This window comes from Cuculus canorus, chromosome 8 (assembly GCF_017976375.1).
Source record: "Cuculus canorus isolate bCucCan1 chromosome 8, bCucCan1.pri, whole genome shotgun sequence".
Lineage (NCBI taxonomy): Eukaryota > Metazoa > Chordata > Aves > Cuculiformes > Cuculidae > Cuculus > Cuculus canorus.
In genome coordinates, this window is record NC_071408.1 from 12,848,933 (window position 1) to 12,868,292 (window position 19,360).

The 19,360-nt window shown below is 43.0% G+C and overlaps 1 protein-coding gene across 6 annotated transcripts in view; it reads right to left on the bottom strand.

Moving 5' to 3' along the window:
• Positions 1–19,360, bottom strand: part of TEDC1 (tubulin epsilon and delta complex 1) — a 103,141-nt gene that overhangs the window by 24,785 nt on the left and 58,996 nt on the right. The window contains exon 8 of one of the 6 annotated variants that reach the window (XM_054072538.1): positions 14,077–15,686. The exons of the other annotated variants lie outside the window; for them this stretch is intronic. Within the exon in view, the coding sequence (XP_053928513.1) occupies positions 15,546–15,686 (141 nt within the window). The 3' untranslated portion in view covers positions 14,077–15,545. Of the gene's footprint in view, positions 1–14,076; positions 15,687–19,360 lie in introns of those variants that run through there. 6 annotated transcript variants of the gene reach the window in all.

Below are 19,360 nucleotides of genomic sequence, written 5' to 3' on the forward strand. Positions count from 1 at the left end.
GCCAAAGGGATTTTTTCCATAGACCAGTAGGGAGGTTTCACGTCTGAAATCCAGATGCTTATGATATATAGGGGACCAGACAATGTTCTCTTGCAAGCGTGAAAAACTGCAGGCGTGAGGGCTGCAGTCACAGTTAAATTTCCTTACTGAAGCATTGGGGCTTCACTCAATTACCCCACATTTTTCATCAGAACATCTTCATCAGTTTTGCAGCCAAGCAATTAATCCTCTCCATAGTCTTCTGATGTGTTATTCTCCTGCAACTCCACCCCCGCTCAAAAAAGATTAACAAAATCAATCAAATCGGAAAATTAGTACATTTCTCTGTATTTTTCCTAACACATTAAAGGCTTTATCAATGCAGAACCATCTGTTAAAGGAGATCACTGTTGATTAAGGCACTTGATAGAGTGCTGTAGCCAAGAGAAGCGTATATCACCCTTCTCCCAGAACTAAGACTCCCTGTTTATCTATAATCCACAATGAATCCCAGGACATCTCTTGCTGTTGGGTAAACAAATATCTGAGGTCCCATTCTCTAATCCCACTTGAGAGCAAACAAAACTGAAAAAATAAATTCAATGTTGTCTGGTGTCCCCACTGCCAATGAATAAATGGAAAGTGATGTTTGCACAAACTGAATTTAACACTGGAATGGGAAAAATTCCCATTACTTACAAAGAACAAAATCACACAGCAAACAGAGAACAAAAAATGTTATTTATTTTTCACATTAAACTTGGGCAGAATACAAGCAGGACAGTATAAAAGTATTCCTAATGAAACATACGTTTTCATACTCTCCACCAGCCAAAATTGGAGTACGATCTATTCTGCAAAGCACATGATGGAAGAGCATGCTCTTTTCAGCACTAAGCGCACTGAATTCTAACTCATAGCAACAGTGGGAACAGCAATGACTACACAGAAGCAGGAGCTCCAGTAAGGACAAGGATAACATCCTTACAGCCAAGCATTCAGGGAAGCAGGAGTATAACAAATTCTGATGTCCAACTAGCAGAAGAGCACTGCACATGCCATCTTCTGTAAAGAGGACCAATATTGCCTGGGACAAATTTAGATAAATTTAACAGGGGAAAATTTCAAAATAATGAATAGGAAATACGACAAGTTTAGCAAAGCACTACTTACTTTGTACCAGACAACCTGGAGCTGGAAAGCTAGCTCAGGTTCTTTTCTGCACTGTTCTTCCTGGTAAGCTGCAGACCCATATCTATGTCCACAAACACAACTTGTTGCGGTTTGTGAATTTCAACAGCTAAAGATTCTCTGAGGGTTACCTTCAAGTAATATTATTTACTATTTACAATCTGAACACTTGTGAAAACAGTCAATAACCTCCTCCTCTATGGCTAATTGACGCTCTTTAACAGCTTGCTGTCTCCCATTAGTCAGCACACAACGATTATTCTACGCCGCAAAACAATCTCAGCAGACTACTTTGTATTAAACAAACATATTGTAAAAGATAAGGAGCCTCAGCACTCTGTGCCTGCCCATTTCTATCCCACAGCTTTGCCTTTCAGTCTCAATCTACCAGCTGGAAGCTGAATTCCCAATTAGGTATATAGTGCTGTCTGACAACTGCAGCATATTCTCTCCAAATAAATACAACATGATAATCACAGTTTCCACTTCTACAGAGCCAACCTCATCTCAGAGGGACCTGGTGCATTATGAGAAAAGCCATGCCAAACATAGGGGAAATCAGCTCATGAAGAATCAGCATCTTCAAACTGATGCACAGCCCGCTCTGACATGAGTACATGGTTAGCTGTTCACCAGAGCAGTCACTCGCAAACACCATAACTGGGCCTACGGAAGTGTGTGCTCCCTCTGAGCACTCCAGGGTCAATGTACCCTACCAGGTTTCACACTCCCAAAACCATGATAAGCTAGCAGGAACCACCCATGGCATGCAGTTTCACCAACCCTACAAGGGCTGCCGATGGACAAATGCCATGAGTGTACACTGAGGCAAGTACTCTTTCTGAGTTCCTTCCAGCTCTTCACTTCACCATGTCACTGACCACTGTTTCGGACAGAACAATGGCCAAACCACTCCAAGTACTCTGAGATGGTTTCCTTTAAAATAATTTAAGTCTTCTTTGAAGACCACTGTAGTTTTTCAAAAGGTATTAAAAACTAGAAGCTAAAAGGAAAACTATAATAATTCTCATGTTCTGAGGAGAAGCCAACAATCTAGTGTAGCTGCAGACAGGATACTGCATCTTAGGTCACAGACTGGGAAGGGACTGAAGTGACAGCCTGTGCTGCCCTTCCCAAACCTGGCACAGTGCGAAGGGTTGCAGTGCTGCCAGATTCACACACCAGAACATGCAGAAGTGTAAGTACCAGAATAAAATAGATCTCTTCAACATAGGCTGGAGGGTGGGCTCCAGTACCTGACCTGGTGGAACTAGGCCAAGCGGGACATGCATCAACTGTAGAAAGGATTTCTCATCTCCTCAGGGCCAGCACTATGACTGATGCTGCATTCCTAAAATGGTTCAGGAAAGCATCCAGGCCAAAACAGAACCGAGTGGACCCAGTCCAGAGCTGGAAAGCGGCAGTGAAGTGAGGTACATCCAAAAATCAGGCTGAGCAGGCAGCTTGGCTCACTTCCCACCACAGTACACCACTTATGCACAGGAGAGCCTGCAAACACCTACACACATGATTAACTTCCCCAGCACTTCTTCACCCCTACCTTCTCTGCTGTCTCTTCTCACCTAGGATACTATTGGCTCTCCTTTTCATCCAGACAGTTATCTCAGCTATTTTCAGTCCTGGGAATCTTCTGACTTTGAATAAATGTTATAGCGATAAGTTAGGCAGACAAAACATGGAAAATGTAATGCATCACACATTTTAAATAAGCTGCCTTCCAGTTTCTTTGCATGTTCCACTGCTTTGAGACCTAGATTCACCTCCTCTGGACATGTTCCAATTTGACATGCAGACAGCCTCAGTCTTCTCGTTGCCCATCTCATAAAGCTCTACTTCTATCCGCGGACCTACACATTTATCCCACCTGATCTCTCTTCAAAGAGGAGACCTTCCACCCCTTCACAATCACTGCTGTGGTTTCCTCAGCTCCCTCATGTTTCCCTGCACCTTGCCAGCAATGCGCTTCCCAGAGCTTTCTGTCTGTATTCCACAAGGCTCAAAAACATCCCCAAAAGGCTGATCCATCTGTGATTTAACATTTCACTCATGAAAACTGCAGTAAAAGTTATGCACAAAATGGGTTTTTTTTCGGCTGAGAAGCAAGCTGGACATAAACTTATTTGCAGAGAATTTTACCAACATGCAAGATGTCCCAAAGAGATGCTAAGAGATCTAGATAGCCACATCACATTACTTAAAGCATTTCCAGTAATGATCCAACAAAACTGATGATCTTCCAAATGCTGGAAGTCAACACTTCAGCTTGTTCAAACTTCACACAGCAAACTGAAAGCCAAGGAAAGCAAACGAACACTCTGCCTTTGTTACATACTTGAAGGAAGGCACAAGCTAGAGATTAAGCTTAAAATGCTGCAGCAATGAGAGGTCCAAACACCTCTCATTTTGAGGAACAAAGCGGGAGGAGGCACAGGAGCATTGCCATTTTATGATCACACCATTACCTGCTTTGAGGAAGGAGCAGCAAACCAAATTGTTGGAGCTCCTTTTGAAGTGGATGACAAAGACTAGAATCCTGTCATTATTTTTAAATGCCAATTTCTTCAAATTATTCTAGGAGTTTTGCAGAAATGGCTATAATAGTGGTATTGTTCAGAAAAACAAACTGCAAAGTCTGGAAATGGCACATTTTCTGCCTCCAGTCCTACCCGTCCACTCATCCTCTCTCTTGTTTCCCACATGAACAGGGAGAAGACCCCATATGCATACAGCATGATATACAAATTATTCTTGCCATTCTGTACAGATACTACAAACCACAATGCCTGCCATTGCTGGTAAACAAAGTGCCACCTGCTCCTTCATGCTCTCGAGTCACGAGGAATGAACAGAAAAATCTCAGATCTTGTCTTTTTGGGTTGGGGAGTGAAAGGGAATTAGGAAATATAAACAGATGCAATAACCAAGCCACCAAGTCAGACTGCATTAGCTATCAGGGCATAATCACCCAACACCTTTCATAAACTCATCTAGTTCACCAAACAGCATTTGACTTGCAGAATTTTTTTAGTGAGGAAGCTCATTTCTGAGCTTTATTTTAAAGCTACCCGTCTAAGATGGCTCCTGTACCTGGGAAGCTGAAAAAGGTGAAATATTACATGCTTGGAATTATATGATTAATGAGGGTCCAGACTGCAGAAACAGAAAGGACCTGCCAGGCCAGCCGGTGTGCTCCTTGTGGGACTCTGAACGGCTCCTCAGCACACGGCAGTATCCCAAGCACAGGCACTGAGAGGCTCCCAGGTTAGAGATGCTCCCCAGAGCTCTCGGCCTCCTCATACACTGAGACGTCTTTCATTCAACAGACAAGCATCAACTATAGATAAAAGATCTCCAAGTAAAGAATGAATGCGGGATAAGTACAGAGATACTGGCATTGCTCAGAGATTGACAACATGAATATCACACAGAAATCCAGACAGCGGAGAACCAAAAATCAATTAAGGCTAGTTTAGTAGTTTTCCATTTCCAGATCAGAATCCAGATCAGTCCACAGGCTTCAGCCTTGCAAGCGCTTGTCTTTAATCAGTAAAAGCCTGGATAATACTTCAGAAATTATTAGTATTTATGCTTTTTGTTGTTTTACAGTTTATATTGAGTTTTTATTCCACACACCCCCCCAAAAAACCCTGCAGAAATGCAATCCTAGCTGACAGTCTATTTGGGATCCAGAAAACAAGACAGAGAAGGATTTACAGACTACTTTTATGTACAAAACGAAAAAGAGCAAAGGAAATAATAAGTATCAATAACAGAAGGAGGAAGAGCAGAGCCCTCTACAAATGTAGCAGAAAGATCTGTTAAGCATTCAATAGAAGTGGAATACAATAAAAAGAGTCACAAGGATCCCCCAATTTCTAGCCACCTCTTTGTGCTCCTACAGAAGAATTTCCTGACTATACAACACGCATTCTGCACCTAGTGCACACACAGCAGCATTGAAAAACATGCACCACAGACTATTTGTGAAAGAAGATGCTCAAGCAGAGTTTGTCTCAAACATCATCAGAGCAAGCCAACACTGCTCAATCAGAGAGATATGGCAGAAGACACCATAAGTGCAGCAGCTGGGCATTAGATTGAGGCAGAAAGCATGTCTGTGGAGCAAGGGAACCCCCACAACAGGGAGTGAGGGTGGGTGGCTCCTGACTCTCAGTCACAACAGCTGCCATGTGGCAGCTGATGTAGTGGGGCAGTACCAGAAGCAGCCGTGGGAGATTTAAACGTCCCCTTAGGAGTGCAGCGAACAGGAGTGCACAAAGAGTGACAGGCCTCATCAGAAGGGCAGGCTCAGCAGTTTGAGAGGGCAGTTCACGAAGGCAGGGCATGCAGGGAGGGCACAGTCTCTGTGGTCATGAGACAAGTTCGGTTGGTGAGAGGGAGCCCAGCTATGGTGTCCACCTGGCAGGAGGCTGCATCCTCTGAACCTGACAGAAGGGATGCCCAGACTGAGCTCCCAGGAAACCATGCTGCCATCCAGGCCTCTAGATGCAGGGAGTGCCACTAGCTTGCCTGGAAACAGAGGGCAGCAGGAGCAACAGCTGTGTATGGTCTGAGCAGGTGGAAGATCTCCTCAGCCTGGTGGTAGACCTGCAAGAGGAAGTAGAGAGGCTAAAGAGCATGAGGGAGTCTAAGCAAGAAACAGACTGGTGGGACCACACCCTGAGATCCTCAATACAGGAACAGAGACAGCCACCAGAAAAAGCCCCTGATCAAGGGGATTTGGTATCCTCCCCCCAGCAGGATGTACGCAGGGACTTAAAGGGATGTTATGAGTGGAAACAAGTCCATCAACGGCGCAAAAAACAAACTCCCTCCTTGTCCACGTCTCCCCAGGTGCCTCCGCACAACAGATATGAGGCTCTAGCTGTGGAAGAATGACCAGAGAAAAATGTGGGTGATGATTCTTCTACATCAGAAGAAAGGCCAAGACCAGAATGACACATGCACCCCATATTACTACAATTGCCATGAGGAGAAAACGGTGAGTCACAGTTGTAGAAGGCTCCCTGCTGAGGGAAACAGAGGGTCCAATATGTCGAGCAGACCCTGCTCTCAGGAGCCCAGGTAAGGGATATAGCTAGGAAATTCTCCACTCTGGTAAGGCCCTCAGACTACAATACATCACTGCTGTTCCATGTGGGAGGTGATGAAGCTGCAGTACGTAGCCCAGGGGTGATTAAAAGAGATTTTAGGGCCTTGGGACGGCAAGTGAGGGGCCCAGGTGCTTTTTCCCTTCCTCCTTCCAGTTACAGGTGACATTGCAAGGATCAGACTGGTCCAGTCTATTAATGCATAACTCCATGGCTGGTGTCACCATAACAACTTTGGGATTTTTGAAAACAGGATGGCCTAGACAGCACCAGATTTACAGGTATCAGATGTGAGCCACCTTTCGCAGAGGGGAAGGAGGGTCTTTGCTCAGGATCTTACAGGGCTCATTGATAGGGCTTTCAACTAGACATGAAGGGGGAGGGGGATAATATCAGGCTTACCTATGACAAGCTGCAGGAGGACACCTAATGGATAGAGGGATGGAGTGTTGGTATGGGCCCTCCGCCTTCTGCCCCAGGGCATGCTGGAATGCCACAGAACAGCTGAAGTCCTGTGGACACGAGCAGGAGGCTGCAGATGTAGTAGGCACCAACACAGAAACTTCTGCAGAACACCTTAAAGGATATAAGGGGTGTTCCACTAAGAAGATCACGCGGCCAACAGCCTCGCTGAAGTGTCTCTGTACAAACACACACAGCTTTGTCAACAAACAGGAGGAGCTGGAAGATACTGTGCTGCTAGATCTATGCTAGATCTATGATCTGGTTGCCATCACTGAAACTTGGTGGGACGGATCCCATGACTGGAGTGTGGCTATCGATGTCTACAGGCTGTTCAGAGGAGACAGACCAGGAAGGAGAGGTGGAGGCGCTGCCCTCTGGATCAGGAAATGGATAGAATGTGAAGAGCTGTCTTTGAAGAGTAGCCACAAACAGGCTGAATGCTTGTAGGTCAGAATAAAAGACCGAGGCAGTGAAAAGAACCTTGTTGTTGGTATACACTAAAGGCCACCTGATCAATGAGAGCCTACCAATGAAGCCTTCTTCCACCAGCTATAGGAGGCTTCACGCTCACAAGCTTCATCATACTAGGAGACTTCAACCACTCTGACATATGAGATGCATCCCAGAGTCCTCAGGGAACTGGCCGATGTGATGACCAAGGCACTCTCCATAATATTTGAAGTCAGGGCAGTCAGGAGAAGTCTCTGGTGACTAGAAGAAGGGTAACATTGTTCCCATTTTTCAAAAGGGCAGAAAAGATGACCCTGGGAACTACAGACCTGTCAGCCTCACCTCTGTGCCTGGGAAGATCATGGAACAGATCCAACATAGTGGATTTCTATGATGGGGTAACCACAGCAGTGGACATGGGAAAACTAACAGATGTAATCCATCTGGACTTCTGTAAAGCCTTTGACACAGTCCTCTACAGCACCCTTCTCTTTAAATTGGAAAGATAAGGATTTGATGGGTGGACTGTCCAATGGATAAGGGATTGGTTGGATGGTCACATTCAGAGAGTGGTGGTCAATGGCTTGATGTCCAGATGGAGATCTGTGACAAGCAGTGTTCTTCAGGGGGTCCGTACTGGGACCAGTGCTGTTGAATATTGCCATCAATGATATAGACAGTGAGATCAAGTGCACCCTCAGCAAGTTTGCAGATTACACCAAGTTCAGTGATTTGGTTGCCACACCAGAAGGACGGGATATCATCCAGAGGAAACAGGACAAGCTAGAGAAGTGGGCCTGTGTGAATCTCATGAGGTTCAACAAGGCCAACTGCAAGGTCCGACACCTGGGTCCAGGCAATATTTAGTTTCAATACAGGATGGGGGATGACATAAATGAGAGCAGCCCTGCAGAGAAGGACTTGGGGTTGCTGACTGATGAGAAGATCGACATGAGCTGGCAACGCACACTTGCAGCCCAGAAAGCCAACCAGATCCTGGGCTGCATCAAAAGAAGCATGGCCAGCAAGTCGAGGGAGGTGATTCTGCCCCTCTACTCCACTCTTGTGAGAACCCCACCTGGAGGATTGTGTCCAGTTCTGGAATCCTCAGTATAAGAATGATATGGAACTGTTGGAACCGGTCCAGAGGAGAGCTAGAAAGATGATCAGAGGATGGGAGCACTTCCCATATGAGGACAGGCTGGGAAAAGAGAAGGCTCTGAAAAGACCTTATAGCAGCCTTCCAGTACCTGAAGGGGGCCTACAAGAAAGTTGGGGACGGACTTTTTACAAAGGCTTGTAGTGATAGCACTAGGGGGAATGGCTATAAATTGGAGGGGAAGATTTAGACTAGACATAAGGAGGAAATTCTTCACAATGAAGGTGGTGAGGCACTGAAACGGGTTTCCCAAGGTAGTCGTGGCTGCCCCATCCCTGGAGTGTTCAAGGCTGGGTTGGATGGGGCAGCCTTGGGATGAGCAGCCTGATCGAGTGTGGAGGTGTCCCTGCCCATAGCAGCGGGATTAGAACTGAATGATCTTTAAGGTCCCTTCTAATTCAAACCATTCTATGATTCTATTATTCTCATGTTTTTCACTATTTTCTGTGCAGAACAGTTGTGAATAACCCAAGTGTTTTCTGTACTCGTGTGTCCTCAAAGGCATAAAAATATAAACTTTTTCACGTGTAAGTAGGGTGAGGGCTTTACGCTGCTTTGACAATAAACAAACATTCATTTGGCTGGGGAGGTAGTTTCTTTTAATAAAAGTATTTTTTTTTTTGAACCCTCATGGTTAAGTGTAGACAAGAGCTTCCCTTCCTTAGACAGTGACCCATTCAGCCTAAGAGAAAGGCATAATTTCAAGGGATGCTGTGAACGCATAAGTGATGAAAAATCGAGTTCTGCAGCTCCTACTTCTTTAGAGCCAGGCAATGAGACATGACCCTGCAAAGCCTAAGTTCAAACATATGCTGAACAGTGACTTCCAAAAAAACAGACCCCTAACCTTCAGAAAAGCATCTAAAGGCTGCTTATAAAAAAAACCCATGAGTTAAAGCAAATCCAATATCTGCAGTCAGCTATTCTAGAAACACTACAGCACTGAGTAAGCAGATGTTTTACTATAAAAAGTATATTCCTCTAATTTCACATTCATATCCTACAGTAACTTGCCCAAACGTAATTCAAACCTCTAAGAAAGTTGCAGACTTAGTGCTGCAGCTCTGTAAATTTTGTTTCAAGTTTCTTTGCTAGGCTTTTAATTTTCTGCAACAGTTTCTACACACTGAAGAGTAACTGATTAAAAATGCTGGAAACCCATCTTTTTCTATTTTAAGAGCTGAACACTTCCCACACTGTCCTGCCCAAATGAGGTTTCTTTCTTTTTGTGTGATCCTTGATTGTACTTGATGTTCTTCTGAAATAGCCCATTTAATACCAATGCTCATACATTTACGGATTTAAAGTCATCATAAACTGTTTCATTAGTCTAACCCACCATGAAGCACAGGCTACACTATCTCACCTAGTAATTTCTGCAATGTTCTACTACATTTTGGTGAGAAGGTGTCTTCTAGACAACATATGCATTTGGTTTTTAAAACATAAGCTCCAGCAGATCAATAAAATACTCTATCACAGTGTTATTTCAGCAGAGAAATACATTTACAGTTAAAAATATCCACTGAGTTCTGCCTCAGTCACCGGGTCTTCTCATATCCTCTTTCATCTAAAGAGTCTTGTACCCTTAAAATGTCTCTTCTGCCTAGGAACTTACAGAACATGGTTCAGCTATAACTTTGCCTTGGTTAAATTACACTTCCCTCACCTCTCAAAAAGACAGACTGAATAATTCCTTTACTATCCCTCCTTTAATGCTTTCCAACCTTTCATTTCCTAACTCTTATGATGGTTTAAGTGGGGCCAATACATTTCATTAAGCTTTGAATTATGATCTGCATCTTATCTGTCAATTAGTGACCAGCAGCTGACAGCAACACTTAGTTGCCAATAGCGTAACTACTTTTCCATGATCCATTACCACTCCCTTCTAAGGTACATGCATAGGCACTTCAGAACATGATCAAACCCCAGCCACAGTAAGAAACTCAAATAATTTCTTTTGGCTTAAAAATAATGACAACAGCTACAGCAAAATTTCACCATAATATGATTATTAATTACTAACACCCATTATCAATTCATCAAGAGGAAAACCCTTAGGCCTTTGCGACTTGTGGAGAACAAGTGCAGGGAGGGTAGAGTAGCATTAATGGAGGTATTATTTGTACCATAAACTACGAAGACATTTAGAAGGGCTGTAAACTGAGCTAAAGGAACTGACGGAAGATGTAATTATACAAGCAGCTGCATTCCAAATTTTGCCCAAATTTGAAATTTCCTGCAATTAGAGAAGAATGTATGCATCTCCATCTTATGCATTTTAAGCAAGACATTCACTATTCAAATGTTGGTTCCCAGGCACACCTATTGTCCTTCCAAAACAAAGGGGCAGGGAAGCCACAGAGAGGAAATGTACCTATTTGTCTAGGAACAGAAGGCCACCTTTTAACAGGGGGAGGAGTCCTCCATGGCGAAACTAAAAATATAGTTTTTAACAGCAGGAATGCACACAGCTGCATCCAAGGAATAACAGCTACCACAGCCTGGCACAGCACTGCTGCGCGGTGTTGTTTTTATCAGACATTGAATACTGTGAGGCACTTGGTCAGCCTTTAGAACAGCATCCAAGCTGTTCTCCAATGGAAAGCTTTTAGATGCTGAGGAAACCCGGTAATGGAAAACTAGAAGTTGAAGTATTTGAATGAGATAATTTCATAAAGAGGAGTCACCTGATCTTGTCTGAATGGTATCTTTGATGATTTTGTTTGGCTTGGGGAGGAGGGGGGTTTACTTTGTTTTTTTAAGATAATCAAATGAGTCTGTATTTAGGCCCGTGTATCTAAACACCCCATTGATAGGAGTCAGACAAGTCAGTTTAGCTAATGATAAAGGAAAAGGATATAAGATTAAGAAAGGGGAAAAGAATACCATTAAGATTTTTCAGGGTCCTTACCACAAAAACGCTAATGTCTCCAAATACCAATACACAAGACAAAAGCAAACATCTGATAAGAGCACTGCCTGCTTGCTAAGCCTACAAACATCTATCAAGTTGGAGGGTCGAACTAGATGATCTTTAAGGTCCCTTCCCCATGGCAGGGGGGTTGGAACTAGATGATCTTTAAGGTCCCTTCCAACCCTAACTATTCTATGATTTTATGATTCTATCAGGCAGGAAACAAAAAGGGAAATTAATTCTCTTATGCCTATAGGCAACAGAATGCTGTGACTGCTGTGCAGCCAGCCCCTGTGAGCAGACTTGCTTACAGAAAGGGCTTCACCCAGCTTTCCTCCTGCAACGGGGCTGCACTGGATCCTACCCCTGAACAGATGCACAAAGAGGCAGTTGCTTCAAGGACAGCCTTTAGGTTGGATTGCTGAAAGACATACCTGAGGCAAACTGCCCAGAATGAAGGCAGCTGTGCTGAAAGCCTCATGAGACACATCACTCTTCCTTAAACCTACAAAAAAGTTTCCTGTTACATAGGTATTTTCTGAACTCTCTTTTCCTGAGTTTTTGGCATGAGTAACTTGCTTTTCCAGTGGTTCACTCTGGAGGAGAACATCTGAACTCAACGAAACAAAAAAAACCCCAGACTGGAGTGAAAAATGTAATGTGATTATTCTGTTGCAGCAACTCTGTGGGCAAAACCAGCCATGGACAAATCTTAGAATAATAAATGGTCTTCAAAGACATCAATAATTTCTGCATCACCTCTGTTCAGCTAAAGAGGACACCAGCACAAAAAGAGCAGACACAAAGCATCAGCACAAGCTTACAACAAGATGAGCAGAATCACCATGCTCTGGGGCCAGGAGCTCATCTAAACCTCTTCATCTACTTCCTGAGAAGATCTGCAAGCCTACCAAACAGTACAATCCCACTGCTCTCAGGAAGGTGGGACAGTCCCAGGTAGGAGCACCAAATGTGCAGGTTCTTTACCATCAACTATAAGGAGACGCAGTTCAGACTTGTCGAAGTCCCATATGCCACACAAATCTGAATGTGCACCACAGGGAATAAGAGATAAACACCTATTTCCTTCTCCAAATTATAAATCTTCAGCATTTTACAGTAATAACAATTCTATTCTAACAACCCAGCCTTTTATAGTGCACTTCTTTTTAACTACAGTTTTATCTCTAGACTTTTAAAAATCCTTGAATTCAAGTAGAAGATCACACAAATTAATGTAGTAACAGGGACATACTGAAAATATATGGTATGAAAAGCAGAGTATGTCAGTGTAAGTAATTTAGGCACTTGCAAAAAGGCTGCAGAGCTACTTTGAAACAGACCCTGACAACTACAAATTACAAAGGAAGGCAACAGACAAGTCTGCACTGTATAACAAATTGATCACTTATTTTTCAATTTGTTCTTCCAAACTTTTATCTTGGCCAGCAGAGACAACACTGATGATATGAGATATCATCTCAGATATGAGCGACTTGCAGAGGCTTTGAGTGCCCCACTTTGTTTCAAGCAGAGCTCTACCACTGTGCAACATGGAAGCAGGCACTTCAGAAACCAAGCGCTGCTTGTGACTTGCACTGCTCTGCATTACCCTGCTTTGGGAGAACAGGATGTGAAACAAATTCAGGCAATGTAGTCCCCCAAAAGAAGGAATGTTATACAAACCACTCCTAAAAATAAAACACATATAAGAGAAAGTTATTACCACTTATTCATACAAATTTTCAGAAATAGGTCTATCTTGTGGAAAAGCTATGAGGAAAATGGAAACAAACAACAAAAAAACCCCTCTCTTGTTCCCTCCATGGTCGTTGCATGACTACTGCAGAACATTCTGCAGCCCTGCAGTTCTGCTCTCTGCTTTTGGAGGCAGCAGGAGCAGCACATCCAGAACAGCAAAGGCCTCGCCAGCAACCTACAGCTATGGCATGGAGGCAAATGAACCTTAACTCCCACTTGGAGATTTGTCTACATAAAACATTTTCAGAGTTTCAGTGAAAAAGCAGATATTTTCTAAAGCCAGTACTCTGAAAATGCAGTTCCTCTCACAGTTTTGATGACAAGTAGCAGCCCCAGATGGATATGAGGCTGCTTGAACGGCCATCGTGACTTCTGCAGCAGTCAAAGGGCGAATCCTACAGCTAACCTGCAAAAGGAAAACATCAAACAGCTCTCCTACAGTTCTGAGAGAGCTGGTAAGATGAAGAGTTAGATGTTGTGAGTTCTGAGCGCAGACGTTTACTAAAGCTTTCTTTAGATGCATTTATGGCTAGGAAGAAGAGATGTCTCAATATTCAAGTACAGGTTTACTTTTATGTCAGATACTCTACAAGCACAAGGGACAACGACAAAGAAATTATTCGGATACTTCTCTTATGCTCCCATACCCTTGATTTGAGGGCAGATGACTGAGACAACAGGGCCAAGGTTTTAAGAAAAAAAAATATTTAAAGTTAAGCTTTGAACACATGAACACAAATGGTCCTTCCAAAAGTACCTCTATTAACACACCTGAAAACCAAGCAGTACTGCCAAGTACACAGCACTTGTAACTCCTGCTATCAGAGAAGCAATCCATCCCAACAGCCTGCCTGGAGCTGTACAGTAAGCCAGACACCTCCTGGAAGTTACTGTCCCAGAAACCCACTCTGAGAGATTCAGTAAAATACACTGGTAGTGTTTCAGGTAGAGATGCTCTAAAATACAACCACCGGTGTTTAAATATCGCCTCTGTCACCCAGAATTAGCTATGTCCCCAAGATATTGCTCTTGGGGATGACAACATTTGTTACAGTGGCTCACCACCTGCAAGACTCTCGAAATCAGCAGCCTTGTGGCCACAAGTACCTCAAATCCCACCCATCAGCCTTCACGATTTTCATATTCAAAAGGTAAAGGTTATGTTGGGACTTGTGTTCTTATGTACCTTGTGCATCTGACGCCTACAGGCATTTCCAGTCTTTGTCCATGTTTTATTGTTTTTTAACCTTGAAAACATAAGAACTACAATTATTTCTTAAAAAGGCACTAAAACGCTTACAGCGGCTACAAAACTCATTCTCCCACTGGAATGGGTTTATTTTACAGTTTATTGTTAAATAAAGCTCATCTAAAATTTATTGGGTTATAATTCTTCAGCTGCATTTACTACATGTTTCATTGTTTTGGTTGGTACCCAACATCTTGGCAAATAATGCAAGTAAAATATTAACACTGCTTACTGATTGTACTTTAACTGATCCTGTCACTTGAGCAAACATTCTGCATTTTGGCAAAGGAAGAGAAAACAGCATCATTTGGGAAGCAAGAAAAAATTTCACCCACACTTGCTTAAAACCTCAGAGTTCTGCATGCAAAACAAGAGATAGCACTCCAGGCTTCAATGTTTCTCTCCTCCCTAAGGAGTTGGAGTCTTTTAGAACACATAAGCCCCATGAAAAATGTCAGACCAGGTAACTTATTTTCAGTTGCAGGTTTTGTGCGTGTTTGAAATGGGTTTGCTGATTTAGCAAGCAATACACAGAGTTTCTCTGTCTCTCAGACAGTTCAGCACTCATTCAGCAATCTGCATAGCAAGTTACATCTGCAAACGAAGAATACTTGTCTGTTTCATCTCTCTGCATGCTGCAAGCTTAACATTGACTTTTCAAGTCTGAGCAACTGGCACAGAGTTCTCAGGAGTGAGCAAGATTGTTTCAAAAGTCTCCCAGCTCTGCTTATGTGCAGTAACTTCCCATGCTTAAACCAGGCTACCTGGGAGCTTCAGGTCTAAAGCAAATGTTAAATCTTGCTGTTAAAAGGAGAACTGATGCACAGAGATGCCTTCTTCTCTCCTTCCAACACAAGAGAGAGCACATTGCCATCCGGGATCAATCACATGGATCTCCAATGCAGTCTTCACGGGCACTTACTAGAAACAAGCAGCCTCAGCTCTCCTGCCAGGAATACTGATGAGTGACAAATAAACCAATGAAAGAAAATACATGAGCAAAAAGTGAATGCAAGCATTAGGATCTTACTTCCTACTCTCTACATCCATGCTTTCTAATAACCTAAATCTGCTAATACTATGGCAATTCCATCAGCAGGAAATTTAATTGCACATTTAAACAAATAAGAACTACACACAAAAGCCATTAGCCTTGTCCCTTCTTGCCATACTCTTGTACATGTCCTCCACTGCTCCCTTTGATGTATGTTTCTGGGGATTTCTCTGAGTTTCCTCCCACTATCCAGACATCCAGGCCCAGCGTGTTTCCAAATGCAGCTCTTGTGTTTCCAAATGCAGCTCTTGTGGTTTTGCTAGTTCTTCGATTTCTTTTAGCACGAAAAGTTCCACTGACAGCTGATCAGTGCTCCAGATGGAGGTCTGCAAATACAAAGTGGAACGCAGAAATGCTCTGGGACTGGGGAAGGAAATGTGCTAACTGAGGAAATACAGCAGCACTGAACGATCTCCTACCGCTCCTCCACTTCCTGCACCCTAGACAGCCTGGATAATTAACTACTCACTACACTAACATCTCCATATTAGCAGAAAGCTCAGAGACCTAGAATAAACAGCAGAAATAGGAAAGATGCAATGTGAACAGTTCCCTGAAAAATGAAGAGCTTCTGACAAGCCTTCAGAGAATCCTTCAGCAAGAGCTCAGCTGCCTCTTTGCCAACAAGTCCTGGGTTTAATGCAGCAGGAACACAACTCGGCCCCAAACCAGTGCAGGAGGGAATGCAGCAGACCAGGAGTTAGTCCAGCTTCCACTAGTGCTCCTCACCATTTACACAGTGCAGAAAATAATGACACTTAAATTTCCCTCACCCATACACATACACTGTACATGCCTTTATTAACATGTAGGTTAGCCACACACAGCACAGCCACCAAGTGCTAGCAGTGGCTACTGGGGTACCCATAGCTCCTCACGTCCCCTGACAATTCATATAGAAAAACTTTGGAAGTGCACTTGTTTGAGTCAATAAAATCCAACTCAATGCTGGTAAGAAAACCCAACCAAAACCAGAAGGATGTAGGACTATGTTTCAGCATCAGCCTCTGGAGCTGCTTTCCTACTTCAGATAGGGAAGCCTTAAATCCAAGCGCATCAAAAGCCATTCAGCCTTCTATAAATGTAAGAATCTTAGGAAAAAATCTCCTCTATGAGGAGACTCTACGAGGTCTCCAGCAGTGTGCAGCAATGAGCTAGCAGTGGCAACAAGTTTGACTGAACCACAGGACTCTTGGGATGGAGTGCAAGCCTCTCTGCATTTTAGACTCTGCCATCCTCACTTGATGGGGTGATCCACGCCATTCCTGCCACCACCACTGACCATCCCCACACCTCCCTTCTCCCCAGCAAAAGAAAACAAAACATCCTTGTCCCATACAGCCCTTCTCCAACACCATAAATCCAATGGACATCTCTTCCAAAACAGGCAGCCCTGCATCCCCCCATCCCTATCAAGGCAACAGTTTGGGGAGGCTAGAGCTTACTGAATGGAAAGGGAGGTGACTGATCAGCAGAATAATAAAGACAATATGTAGATTTCAGTGTGCTCTTCCACTGTAATTAAGGAGGCCTGATATGGGCCAGGGATTACAAGCTCTTAATGTCTCAGCTCTGGGTACGTAGGCACAGCATGAACCAAGCATGCAAGCAACACCATCAGTACTTCTAGAGAGGACTCCAGTGTGGAAAGAGCATGTTCAAACACACATTAATGGCTCTAAGTCTTTCTGTGCCATGCTTCAAAGATACATGCATGAACAAGCTCCATCTCATCATAGTGCCATCTCAGAGGAGTCTGTCTTGCTTTTAAACATTAGAGAGGACAGAGGATCCAAGATACACTATCCCATGTCTCAACAAAAGTTCAGTATGCTGTGAGCATTTATGTGATGACAACTGAAGCAATCACCATTTGGAGTCAAATACTCTGCAATCCAGCTTGTGGATGCCAAATGTTCAACACAAACAAATATCAAATCCTCCTCTCAAACAGAGGAATAGGCATCACAAAATATTCAGAAAGGAAAAAGCAAACAAACAGATAAGTTCTCTTCTGGAATTAGGAGGTTTCATCTGTTACATTTAAATTTATTTCTAAGAGGAGAAACGTTTTTTAAAGCTTAACCACTTCACTCAACTTTTTGATCATTTACAATCCCCAAAAAGTCACCAAATAAACAACGATTATTTGCCCAGAAGTGCATGCAGAAGAACAAAGCTAACAAGAAAGTCCCATATTCAGATCACACCTCTGTCATGTGTCTTTCCTCCTCCAAGATACTGAATGCAGTGCTGCCTAGAGATAAATATCAGTTAAAATGTCATATTAATCAGGGTTTCACAAATCACCCAAATCCCATGGCAACACTCAGATGTCTTCTAGTGAACATCCCTGAAAAAGGAAATGGTTTCAGGATCATTCCAAGCACATAATCAAAGAAAGTGCTGGGAGCAGGCAGAGACAAACAAAATAAAATAAGGAAGGAAAGAAACAAAAGAAAATAAAGAAAATAAGTTCCTTAATTTTGAAAGTTTTAATATGAATAGCTTTAACTATCAGAACTACAGTGTGCGAGGACCTATGAGTAATGATTGAACTTGCAACAGATGGACACATTGCCCCTCAAAGCACATCCTGAATAACATGCAGTTGTGTTCAGTGTGTAACCATCGTGGTGTAGCAATGACGTTAGGACACCTGAAATACCACTGCACAGTCCAAAATCAATCAATCAATCAATCAATCAATCACAGGCTTGCATAAGCGAGATTTCAACAGGTTTTCAAGTCCAATTCACAGTCTTAGACCAGGTCCAACTCCTCTTCAGCCATCCCTGACAAATACTTCCATAATCTGGTTTGTGCAGGGTCCGTGAATGGAGGCATCACAGCTCATCAGACAACCTACTCCAATGTTTCTCTGCCCTGGGCATTAGGAATTTTTTTCCTTCATATCTAAGTAGAATCTCAGTGCTTTAATTTACAAACATTCTTGTCCCATTCACTGAGAATGTGGGGAAAATCATAAAAATCAAAATCTTCCCCCCACAGAAAACAACTTCATGTTCAAAGACTCACACACCTCAGCTTAGTTTTTTCCATCTTTGTCACAAAGACTTTCAAAGATCTCACATTCCAGACTTTATAAAATTACTTTATTTTTTTTCTTCTGGACTCTCCCCAAATTCTCTCCTAAACTGTGATGCTCAAAACTAAATGCAAAGAAAACTAAATGCAAAGAAAGAGCATTCTATCAGGTCCATTTAATCCACCACTGCCTCCAACAGCCTTCACAGCAAATAGCTAGGTAGTGAGTCTAGGACCAGACAAATATGTAACACTTCCTCACAGGAAGACATAAATTCCTGAACTCCAGGAGTTTGCAGCTGAGGACTTTCCTGACTAGAGAATACTTTCCATATTTCATGCTTAACAATTATTTTTTTTTTCATTACTTTGTCCATTAATTCTGTCTGGGTTCACCCATCATGAAAACCAAGGAACACAAAAACCAAGAAAGAACAGTAAAAAAATGTTCCCTCTTACTCCAGCGTGATCCTCCTGTTCATTCTCTCCTTTTGCAGTGCAAGGAGCCCTAACCAAGATAAATTTCCTTGCAGAGAAACCCTTTCACTGCTTGGGTTGTCACTGCTTGCTCTCTTTGTGCCTTTTCAGCTCAACCACAGGGAGGTTTTATTGAGTTACAGCTGACACCAGAACTGCACACAGCACTCCAGGAATGGACTTAAAACTTTTAAATTTTGCTTTCTTCTGCTTTCCTACCAATTCTCCAGACTCAGTTTACCATGTCTGACCACTGGCATTTTCATAGAACCATCACTATAGCCCCAACAGCTCATTCACATGCCATGACAGTCAGATCAGAAAAAAAAAAAAAAAAAAGCATGTAAAATGATGATTCTCCTTTCAGATGCACTTTGTTAGATTTATCTCCATGCAATTTTATCCAACATTTTACCACTCCACTACTCAAACAGGGGCACTCTATAATCCCTGCTGTTGTCCTTCACTTGTTCTC